The sequence below is a fragment of the Schistocerca serialis genome, chromosome 2 (assembly GCF_023864345.2).
Source record: "Schistocerca serialis cubense isolate TAMUIC-IGC-003099 chromosome 2, iqSchSeri2.2, whole genome shotgun sequence".
Classification (NCBI taxonomy): domain Eukaryota; kingdom Metazoa; phylum Arthropoda; class Insecta; order Orthoptera; family Acrididae; genus Schistocerca; species Schistocerca serialis.
The window spans coordinates 143,495,773-143,508,181 of NC_064639.1; the positions used below are offsets into that span (position 1 = coordinate 143,495,773).

A 12,409-nucleotide genomic window follows, 5' to 3' on the forward strand; every position below is an offset into this window, starting at 1 on the left:
TACTGCGAAACGTCTCCACAACGCATTCCACACGTGCTTGAAGGGATTTAACTCGGGGGCACAGGAAAGCCGGTCCATTCGAAGAATATCCTCTCGTTCCAAGAGTTCCTCCACCTGCTCAGTTCGATGTGATCACGTGGTAACACACATATAAATGAAATCACGAATGTAACCACGAAAAAACGCACATGGGGATGAAGATCACTGTCACAATAACATTGTCCATGAGTAAAATGTGTTCAACGATTTCGTGGTCATTATGCCCTTGCAACATTATATCTCCCTACACCTTAATAACTGGAGCCGCCCAAACGGTCATGTTCCATAATGTTTCTGTATGCAATACGTGTACACATCTCTCGCTGTATGAGGAAACGTCCACAAGCACCACTCAGGTTTAATCTGTTGTCATCGAGAAGAGCATTCGATCTCACTCCTAATTGGCCCAGTCCCTATACTCTTGGCAACAATGCGAATAGAGTGGGCGGCTATAGGCTTCCGGCATCGTGGCTCTCCGCCATAAAGGAAGTGAATACGCGGCCGCGGTGTGCGAGCGACGTAAACAAATCGCTGCAAGTCATCTCGGTGGACAATAATATTTTGGGTAAACATTCCCCCTTTCTAACACTGTCCGTTTCGAATCTAGCCAATGATAACGACTAACCAATAGCAGTGGCAGGAATTTAAACCAATAACCTTTCTCCAGCGTAAGTGTGGAATAGTGCCTTTCTATCCAATGACAATGGGCCTCAATGGTATCAACAGGAGATTAGCCTACAAAGCCCCTTCTTCTGCATCAGAGCGGGAATATTAGTCCACGGCTATTGCCCACCAATTTTAGCCACGTGATTTTTACCAGTAATACCACTTCTCCAGCACGAACGCGAGAGAACTCCCCTTTATAAGAGGACGCAACACTTGTCTCTGGCAGTGTTCTAGCAGTAGTGGACACCAGAAGACCCTGAGGAAGATCCCAGCGGAGGAGTCGACACGCCGTTCATTTTAGAAGAAACATGACGCGGTCTAATAACCCAGGAGATTTTAACTTCCGTGACAATACGAACGGTGCCACCGATGTGCTGATATGTAAGGAGCACAACGTACTGGTTGTCGGGCAAATAGGCCAGTCCCATGCAGTCGCCGTGCAATAGACTGCGTGCGTTACAGTCGTGGTAAATGTGGTTGCAATTGAACCCGCTGTTTATCGTGAGTCCTTCCCTGCTTGTTGCACAATGGAGTGATTTGCTGCAACTCCTCTCCTTCGGGCTGCTGTGACTCAGTTTGGAAATGCTTCCCATGAACCTGAAATAATGCTCTTGGGCTACAATCGTCTCACCGCGCCCTTTCTTCCAAGTTCCCGTTGATTCTTTCCCGTGTGAAGTCATCCAGATGTTGTCTCCGGGCCATGAGGTACAGAAGAACACCATCACACCGCACCGTAGCTGCTCGTTGCTTGACACACCCTGTTGTTTCCCGTTTCTTCAACTGCCTGATGTTGCGGGGCGAACCCCACTTTACGCTAGAGCCATGCTCACCTCACATCTTATGACGTCCGATTTGCTATGCATGAATGGGAGACCTCTGGCAACATGCTGCTGCACTCTCATTCACGTACACAGACTCGTTAACGTGTTATGTTACTTTATGTACCTTGTCCTTAAGTTTTGCAGAGTATTCTACGACAGCGTTTACCGTACACTAACTATATCGCTTTTTGCCTGCGGAGTGTACAGCTTTTTTAAAGCATCAGTGATCCTTTCGTTGAGTTTTCTAACTCCCTTTTGCTGTGATCAAGATTTTTATTACGTACGCTGCTAATTAGAATATCATAACTTACAGCCTGCTTAAACACGTTACAAAGAAACTAGGACAAGCAAAGCAATCCTCTTAATTCTGCATCGATAACTAGTAGAAAGGGGCGAACCAGGAAGTAATTTGGAACAACAGGTCAGCGTTCTCTTGTGACTCGAGTTCACTGAACAGCTGTTGTGAAGAAGCAGAAATAAAAAAAAAAGAATCCTTATTAACACTTAATACAGCACTGGGAATAATCAGTTCCTTTTAATAAATGAGAACAAAACTAATTTTTTTTATTCTGTCTGCAGTTTGTCATTTGTGTTTTTCTCCCGTAACTAGAGTCTAGTTCCCGGTAACACAGCTGGAATTTTATGTACAGCAAGAAAAGTTTGGAGTTTCTATGAGTCTCATCTCAAAATGTAATAAGTGTACTGCCTTTTCGCTGATTAACTGATCGTATTTTTCTAAAATATTTTAGTACAGTATGAAGTAAATAACTTATTGCAAAATGTCAACCAGCATTTGCTTATCTGTCCGAGTGTCTTTTTAACTGTAACTCTCTCTTTACAGTAACATTCTCTGTGACGAAGAGTTACCGAAGTCAGAGATCTGACGCTTCGACTTCTGCGTGAGCGATGTCGTCCAACGTTGTAACGGGAGCGCATATTCACTTCATTAACAGAACCCCATCTCACCTTTGAATGTTTCAGTACAATTAAAAAAGAAGATTACAAACGCAGCAAATATATCCTCCATTGCTGGAATGAACGAAGGGTTGCTCCTCTCAAATATAACTGCTAAAGTTTCTCATTTCTCACTATCGTTTCGCTGCCTTAAATGTTTTACAGTTCATTTACAGCTGACTTTTCCCCATATCTACAAAGCAGGCAAGAAGCCTGGTAGAAGAAGGCTATGTGCATTCAAATATTTGCGTTCAGAAACTGTGAGCAGAGATTACCTGATGATCACGAACTATGTAGAAATGTACTAACGCAGAAGATAATGCAGACGCAATAAATTTCTTTTCACCATACGGGAGCTATTCCACAAATGCAACTGTTTAAAGGACTTCAGCAAGATTGTTCTGTAGCTGCGACAAAGAAATATCCCTATGATCTACATTGCGAAAAGCATTCCAGAGTGCAAATGCACAAGTGTCGCTAGTTCTGAAATCAAGTTTCTGTATGATATGAAAGTAACGAAGTAATTTCGTACAAATTTAGTTCCTAGGTCTCAATCTGCACTTACAGGGTATGAGTTTTCTTTAACGTGTCAGTGTCCAATACAGAACCGTCTTTGTAAAATTAAGGGAACGGCCTTGCCGCAGTGGATACACCGGTTCCCGTGAGAGCACCGAAGTTAAGCGCTGTCCGGCTTGACCGGCACTTGTATGGGTGACCATCCAGCCGCCATGTGCTGTGGCCATTTTTTGGGGTGCACTCAGCCTCGTGATGCCAATTGAGGGGTTACTCGACCGATTGGTAGCGGCTCCGGTCAAAGAAAACCATCTAAACGACCGGGAGAGCGGTGTGCTGACCACACGCCCCTCCTATCCGCACCTCAACTGAGGGTGACACGGCAGTCGGATGATACCGATGGGCCACTTGTGGCATGAAGACGGAGTGCTGAGTGCTTTGTAAAATAAAAATCTTCCTAGTGAGAACGAGTACCTCGGCATTTAAATGGCTGCCTGCTCCAAGTACTTGATACAAACCTCAAAAACTATGGTCATTCCTTCAGAACTCACTTTCACTCGGACTCACGTATTTTGCTTAGTTGCATTTCAACAAACTCCTGAAAATTGAAGTAGAGTGTCAAAGAGATAACTGGCACATTAATGACCTTATCTTGTGTTCATTCCTGGTGTAACATTACAAATGAAGCAACTGGGCATTTCATCTCCAAGGTTACTCACCCACCTGCTTCCCCCAGGGGACTCCCTACCTTGCCCTCTCACTTGAGGCAACTGTGTTTGGCACACTCAAAGGTCACACTCGCCACAGCGATCTCCACCAGTGGGAGGGTGTAAAAAGACAGGAAACCACTGGACCAATAAGAATCAAGGTCCCCACCTCTCCCATTCTTTTTATGATAATGTAATTGCCTGAGCTCTGTCATTAAAGGTCTGTATACTGCAGTGTGTGCTTGTATGAATATCAAGAGCTCAGATGGCAACCCAGTTCTAAGCAAAGAAGGGAAGGCAGAAAGGTGGAAGGAGTATATAGATGGTTTATACAAGGGCGATGTACTTGAGGACAATATTATGGAAATGGAAGAGGATGTAGATGAAGACGAAATGGGAGATAAGATACTGCGTGAAGAGTTTGACAGAGCACTGAAAGACCTGAGTCGAAACAAGGCCCCGGGAGTAGACAACATTCCATTAGAACTACTGATGGCCTCGGGAGAGCCAGTCATGACAAAACTCTACCATCTGGTGAGCACGATGTATGAGACAGGCGAAATACCCTCAGACTTCAAGAAGAATATAATAATTCCAATCCCAAAGAAAGCAGGTGTTGACAGATGTGAAAATTACAGAACTATTAGTTTAATAAGTCACAGCCGCAAAATACTAACGCGAATTCTTTACAGACGAATGGAAAAACTGGTAGAAGCCGACCTCGGGGAAGATCAGTTTGGATTCCGTAGAAACACTGGAACACGTGAGGCAATACTGACCCGACGACTTATCTTAGAAGAAAGATTAAGAAAAGGCAAACCTACGTTTCTAGCATTTGTAGACTTAGAGAAAGCTTTTGACAATGTTAACTGGAATACTCTCTTTCAAATTCTGAAGGTGGCAGGGGTAAAATACAGGGAGCGAAAGGCTATTTACAATTTGTACAGAAAGCAGATGGCAGTTATAAGAGCCGAGGGGCATGAAAGGGAAGCAGTGGTTGGGAAAGGTGTGAGACAGGGTTGTAGCCTTTCCCCGATGTTATTCAATCTGTATATTGAGCAAGCAGTAAAGGAAACAAAAGAAAAATTCGGAGTAGGTATTAAAATTCATGGAGAAGAAATAAAAACTTTGAGGTTCGCCGATGACATTGTAATTGTGTCAGAGACAGCAAAGGACTTGGAAGAGCAGTTGAACGGAATGGACAGTGTCTTGAAAGGAGGATATAAGATGAACATCAACAAAAGCAAAACGAGGATAATGGAATGTAGTCAAATTAAGTCGGGTGATGCTGAGGGAATTAGATTAGGAAATGAGACACTTAAAGTAGTAAAGGAGTTTTGCCATTTAGGGAGTAAAATAACCGATGATGGTCGAAGTAGAGAGGATATAAAATGTAGACTGGCAATGGCAAGGAAAGCGTTTCTGAAGAAGAGAAATTTGTTAACATCGAGTACAGATTTAAGTGTCAGGAAGTCGTTTCTGAAAGAATTTGTATGGAGTGTAGCCATGTATGGAAGTGAAACATGGACGATAACTAGTTTGGACAAGAAGAGAATAGAAGCTTTCGAAATGTGGTGCTACAGAAGAATGCTGAAGATAAGGTGAGTAGATCACGTAACTAATGAGGAGGTATTGAATAGGATTGGGGAGAAGAGAAGTTTGTGGCACAACTTGACTAGAAGAAGGGATTGGTTGGTAGGACATGTTTTGAGGCATCGAGGGATCACAAATTTAGCATTGGAGGGCACCGTGGAGGGTAAAATTCGTAGAGGGAGACCAAGAGATGAATACACTAAGCAGATTCAGAAGGATGTAGGTTGCAGTAGGTACTGGGAGATGAAGAAGCTTGCACAGGATAGAGTAGCATGGAGAGCTGCATCAAACCAGTCTCAGGACTGAAGACCACAACAACAACAACAAACTGCAGTGAAAGGACCACCGTGAAGTACTGGCAGCAGCAGGACAGATCAGCCACTCTCTCCAGCTAGAATAACAAATAGAAGACTTTCACACTTTAAACAAAATATTTGTCCAGTTATTATTATTATTATTACTATTGCTGTTCATGTATAAATAAATGTGTTTATACTTACGTTTCGTTATTTACTTTCCAGCAGCATTTTCCCTTCATGTGCTACTAAGAAAAATGTCTAGCAAATAAACACAGATGTTCGACCTGCTATTGTCTGCACCACCACAGCAGCACGCAGGCAATCTTCTTGATTTATTGGACTGTTCTCAATCGTCACTACAGCCATTGCAGCAGCTGTCGGAACATTCTCAATACCCCGAACCTCAGTTAAAAGCCACCAGGATACCATAATCTGTCAATACGTATAATCTGACAGCTAGTAGATATAAATGCGACATTGTAGACCTATCATCTGGGAGTAACTTCGATGTAGTAACTGAAACTGAAAACGCTCGACGGGTTGGTACTGGAGTGCAGTCAGTCAGTATACGTGATATGAGCGGGTCTACCTGTGAAGCATGATGAAAAACACTGAGAAGCAGATGACGACTGAGTACAACCTGTCACACACGTCTGTTGGATGTTTGGATGGAAGGTATCGGTCATAGATATGTATGGCGAAACAATGCTTGAATTAGTTTCGGGAGACACACACATTTACTTAAAACCCTCGAGTGTTGTGACTTTACATGAGCTATATGGTGTTTTAATGACTGTGGCAGACAGACTGTGTCACTGGCACCCGAAAGTTAGAGGTACATTCTATCACTTGGTAAACTATTTACAAGAGCAAAGTGTAAATATGGGTCAATTATAACAGCGTGTAAAAGTCTGCATTCATTCAGTGTCAAAATCTACAAATATACCTATAAGTACAAAATCCGTGGAGGCCGACTGCATGTATGGAGTGCCTATGTATGTAGTTACTTCTGTTGGTTTGAATCCAATACAGGCCGAAGTGAAGGCATGTAAGAAACATTAATTATTTGCAAAATATTATTGAACAGTATGACCATAATAATTTGAGATAATGTACGTATATATGTATATGGTGATCCATATCAACTGCAAACATGGACCTTGTATATAGCAAAAAACTTCGATTGTTTGCATGTCGCCCATCGCTTGCGACACCATTGTAAATTCAAAGTTAGGTATTGTCGATCTTCTTATTTGTAATAACAGCTGTTAATGGTTTCCTTGAATTGTATGGCATTCGGAGAACGCAGCATCCTTTAGGCACCCTATATGAGACGAGTGGCCAGATTTTAGTGCTGCGCCATCAGCAAGTGTCACTGTGCGAGCCATTCAACGAAACACCATCGATATGGGCTTTCAGAGCTGAAGGCCCACTCGTGTACCCTTGATGGCTGCTTTACAGCTCGCCTTGTATCGTCAACACCGACATTGGACTGTCGATGAGTGGAAACATGTTGCCTGGTTGGACGAGTCTCGTTTCAAATTCTGTCGAGTGGATGGACGTATATGGGTATGGAGACAACCTCATGAATCCATGGACCCTGCATGTCTGCAGGGGACTGTTCAAGCTGGTCGAGGCTCTGTAATGATGTGGGGCATGTGGAGCTGGAGTGATATGGTACCCCTGACACGTCTAGACACGACCCTAACAGGTGACATACATAAGCATCGTGTCTGACCACCTGCATCCATTTATGTCCATTGTGCATTCCGACGGTCTTACGCAATGACAGCAGGGCAATGCGACCCCTCACACGTCGAGAATTGCCACAGTGCGGCGCCAGGAATACTCTTATGTGTTTAAACACTTCCGCTGGCCACCAAACTCAAAAGACATGAACATTATTGAGCATATCTGGGATACCTTGCAACGTCCTGTTCAGAAGAGATCTCCACCCACTCGTACTCTTACGGATTTATGGACAGCCTTGCTGTCAGTTCCCTCCAGCACTACTTAAGACATTAGTCGAGTCCATCTCACGCCGTGCTGCGGCATTTCCGCGTGCTCGCGGGGTCAGGTGTACCAGTTTCTTTGGCTCTTCAGTGTATAAAAAACCGATGAATAAAACAAGTTCGACGAGCACTGAAACCATTAAACGGTATCCTAATAAAACGTAAAAATCCAATGAATTGAGCTGTTCTGGAAGCACAGAAAACGTTAAACACTATTCTAATAAGTAAAAGACAGCAACGAAATAAGTTATGATGGCGAGCACTGAATAGGTAATGCGATAGATGGATAACTCACCAAATGATTAGATAGAAAATGGGAGCAAAAGCAACCCTAAACGTAGCGGGTGGACAGTAAATTCAAATTATAATTCAAGTTAGCCACAAGTTGTGAATACATGTCTAGAAAATCGACTAAACGTAGCTCTGTATCAAAATACAAACTAGCGGATTTGGCCCACAATAGTGAATCTGATGAATGACTGAAAATACCAGTTGTATCCAAAAGGAATCAGGAAGTATTGGCTCACACATCAGTTAAGAACAAAATTGCTGTCCGTTGCAAAATGTCTCGTCATATAGTACACAATTTGAGTCTCTAACAGTTCATGGAACAGACTTGCTCCCTCCAATAACTGAGTAGCTGACATTTCAACTCGAACTGGCATGAAGGTGACATTAGCGGTGCACAGGTTAGGCCACTGCTTTCCATCTACATTCGGTCAAACATTGAGCTCACAAGTGCTACGTAAAACTGGACACCCAACTGCCCAATGCTGCCAGCAACTCACTTCCACATTGCTTGCCAAGCTCATCCCTGTATATAGACTCCTGGAAATGGAAAAAAGAACACATTGACACCGGTGTGTCAGACCCACCATACTTGCTCCGGACACTGCGAGAGGGCTGTACAAGCAACGATCACACGCACGGCACAGCGGACACACCAGGAACCGCGGTGTTGGCCGTCGAATGGCGCTAGCTGCGCAGCATTTGTGCACCGCCGCCGTCAGTGTCAGCCAGTTTGCCGTGGCATACGGAGCTCCATCGCAGTCTTTAACACTGGTAGCATGCCGCGACAGCGTGGACGTGAACCGTATGTGCAGTTGACGGACTTTGAGCGAGGGCATATAGTGGGTATGCGGGAGGCCGGGTGGACGTACCGCCGAATTGCTCAACACGTGGGGCGTGAAGTCTCCACAGTACATCGACGTTGTCGCCAGTGGTCGGCGGAAGGTGCACGTGCCCGTCGACCTGGGACCGGACCGCAGCGACGCACGGATGCACGCCAAGACCGTAGGATCCTACGAAGTGCCGTAGGGGACCGCACCGCCACTTCCCAGGAAATTAGGGACACTGTTGCTCCTGGGGTATCGGCGTGGACCATTCGCAACCGTCTCCATGAAGCTGGGCTACGGTCCCGCACACCGTTAGGCCGTCTTCCGCTCACGCCCCAACATCGTGCAGCCCGCCTCCAGTGGTGTCGCGACAGGCGTGAATGGAGGGACGAATGGAGACGTGTCGTCTTCAGCGATGAGAGTCGCTTCTGCCTTGGTGCCAATGATGGTCGTATGCGTGTTTGGCGCCGTGCAGGTGAGCACCACAATCAGGACGGCATGCGACCGAGGCACACAGGGCCAACACCCGGCATCGTGGTGTGGGGAGCGATCTCCTACACTGGCCGTACACCACTGGTGATCGTCGAGGGGACACTGAATAGTGCACGGTACATCCAAACCGTCATCGAACCCATCGTTCTACTATTCCTAGACCGGCAAGGGAACTTGCTGTTCCAACAGGACAACGCACGTCCGCATGTATCCCGTGCCACCCAACGTGCTCTAGAAGGTGTAAGTCAACTACCCTGGCCAGCAAGATCTCCGGATCTGTCCCCCATTGAGCATGTTTGGGACTGGATGAAGCGTCGTCTCACGCGGTCTGCACGTCCAGCACGAACGCTGGTCCAACTGAGGCGCCAGGTGGAAATGGCATGGCAAGCCGTTCCACAGGACTACATCCAGCATCTCTACGATCGTCTCCATGGGAGAATAGCAGCCTGCATTGCTGCGAAAGGTGGATATACACTGTACTAGTGCCGACATTGTGCATGCTCTGTTGCCTGTGTCTATGTGCCTGTGGTTCTGTCAGTGTGATCATGTGATGTATCTGACCCCAGGAATGTGTCAATAAAGTTTCCCCTTCCTGGGACAATGAATTCACGGTGTTCTTATTTCAATTTCCAGGAGTGTAAGTCCGCCACTGCTTAGGCACCCTCTTGAAGGCAGGCGTTGACTGGTGACCCAGCAACAGGCCAGAGACAATCACAGGGCAGATACAATCGATACTTGGGCAGGACCCCACTTAGTGAAATTCTGATCACATAAATTGGACGGTGTTGTCGTTAAGTGGTCTTTATGGCTGAGGCAGCGTCTTCCTTAAGAAGAAGCAGTTGAAACAAAAATTTTTGCTACTTACCACGAGTTACTGTTCCTTGTGATTCTTCAGCCGCCGCTGCTGCCACCTCTTCTACCTCCGCTGCCATCGCCACTGCCATCACTAACTGTTAACACAGCTGATGCAGCCACCACTAACTGTTAACATAGCTGAAGCAGCCATCACTAACTATTAACGTAGCTGATGCAGCAATCACTAACTGTTAACATAGCTGATGCAGGCGTCACTAACTGTTAACATAGCTGGTGCAGCCATCACAGACATTGATGGCACCACTGCAGTCACCACCAATGTCGTAGTTGTCTCTATCACTGGCTGTAGAGAGACAGATGCAGTGACACCTACATTGAGAGCTGGTTTCGATAAGCTGTCCAGTGTGCATATCTACGGAATACTTTAGCTAACAGCCGAGAGGAGTACTGTCTATCTCACATACACAGTTACTAAGCTTCTTCCTTCTTCGACAACAATGCTTACAGTCTCCATGACCTACTGGGTATAATAATTTCCTAAACACAAATAGTTTCCCATCTCTGTAATCTAACAAACATATCAAGATGTGATTACTACACATATTATTATTTTTAGCACCAAAAGGAATAATACATCGAGATATCATCTTTTCTATGTGATCCTTTTTTAAAACCCTGACACAGGGGTTTAGTAGGAGGAAGGCCATCACCTACATGGTGCATTTAGATCATAATACATATAGCAGGACTTATACTTAGATATAAACACCTCATTCTTAAACACTTGTGGTAGCTAGTGAAATCTTTTGTAAAATATCACATAACAATGGCATAAGTTAAGTAGGAAACAAATTATAGTCAACAGCGTTCAAACATTCTGTACGATTCCTATAAATGATCAAAAGCAGTTTACATATGTTTTCAGACTTCAGTCATTAAGCAGTGAAATATTCCTCTTATTTTCTGTCATCGAAATAAAAATCTTTCAGGTGAAGTGTTGTTACATGATCGAGAATAATTAGTTCTGAAATAGTTAGGACGTATGGAGAGCAAGTTAATGGCTGCATTCAAAGTAGAAGCAGATGCATCAGTGATCAGAACATACGGTGTACACTCCCAGCACTCACACACAGTAACAACTACGGCCCTCACTCTGTATTTATTGGGTTTTACGTCTCGGATAATGACCCAGTTCAGTAGGCATTCGCGATAGTGAAGAACTGGCTCTACAGCCCACTGTATGCACTTTCTCTACCCGTGAAAAGCACTGCTTCTAATATTATGTACAGGGTGCTTAACTGAAGACATTGAAATATATCGAAAAACACACATTGGATCAATAAAAGCTATAATTACAGTTTGCTTGCTTCTGAAGGGGAAGTTGAATCATACCACACTCGGGCCACCAGCCCACCCCGTGCTTAGTAACCCCATCCACTCCCACCCACCCGTTTTTTATTGCAGGTTACGATTCTACGGCAGAATCTACATGAGTTTCACCTGAAACTTACTCTTAGCATTGCTCTGTAATCGGAGGAATAAAAATGGGTACACAATGGTACTTACGACATTCTAGTCTGTGGTCCTTGAATGTTCAATAGTAAGTGGGACCACACCTCCATGCTGCCAGCGTAGCTTAGACCAGTATTTCATAACTTTTAATTGTCAACTCCATTCGCAACGTTGATTTCTACGAAACATCGAACAGGGGACGTGGCCGAATAGCCAACTACGACGTATCATAACAGGCAGTAACCTGCAATCCGTGCTCATGTATCATGCAGACGCAAACATTACAATACTTGCGCAGCGTTTATTGTCTGCACACCTACCTATCATTTGGAGAATAAGCCTGCAAGTGGGCGATGAACGTTGCAACCACAGAAGAAGAAATTCAAATGATCCTGATTTGCGGAGAAATGTTGAACCTTCTGTTGCCTTGCATGCCGAACGTTTTCCAAAGAGAGTTCGCTCTCGCTCATTCTTTTACAAGGTTGTGAACGCCTTTATGTCTGACGGCAGCGTACAGACCGCCAAAAGGAAGCGAAACAAATGTGTTACAGGAGAAGCTAATGAAATATCTCTACCAGCGGCAGAGCATCACAACCTACGGATAAGCTCCCCCACGATTCCGGTATGTCCGTATTTATTATTGTCACAATACTGCGTCGTCATAAGTAGCATCCATACCACGTGTCACTGCAGCAAGAACTTCATGGCAGCCGATTTCCATAACCGGGTACCGTTTTGTGAATGGGAATGTCAATAAATGCAACAACCCCACGTCCTTTGCCGAGGTTCTGTTTTTTGATGCGTCTTCATTCACATACCTTGGTAGCGTTAATATTCGTTTTCTGGGTGTAGACAATCCCCACTGGTTAC

At 44.7% G+C, this 12,409-nt stretch overlaps 1 protein-coding gene across 1 annotated transcript in view; it reads right to left on the bottom strand.

Moving 5' to 3' along the window:
* Positions 1-10,155, bottom strand: part of LOC126455794 (trypsin-1-like) — a 66,955-nt gene extending 56,800 nt beyond the window's left edge. Inside the window, exon 1 of the mRNA XM_050091555.1 lies at positions 10,077-10,155. Within this exon, the coding sequence (XP_049947512.1) occupies positions 10,077-10,155 (79 nt within the window). The remainder of the gene's footprint in view (positions 1-10,076) is intronic.
* Between the last annotated feature and the right edge of the window lie 2,254 nt (positions 10,156-12,409).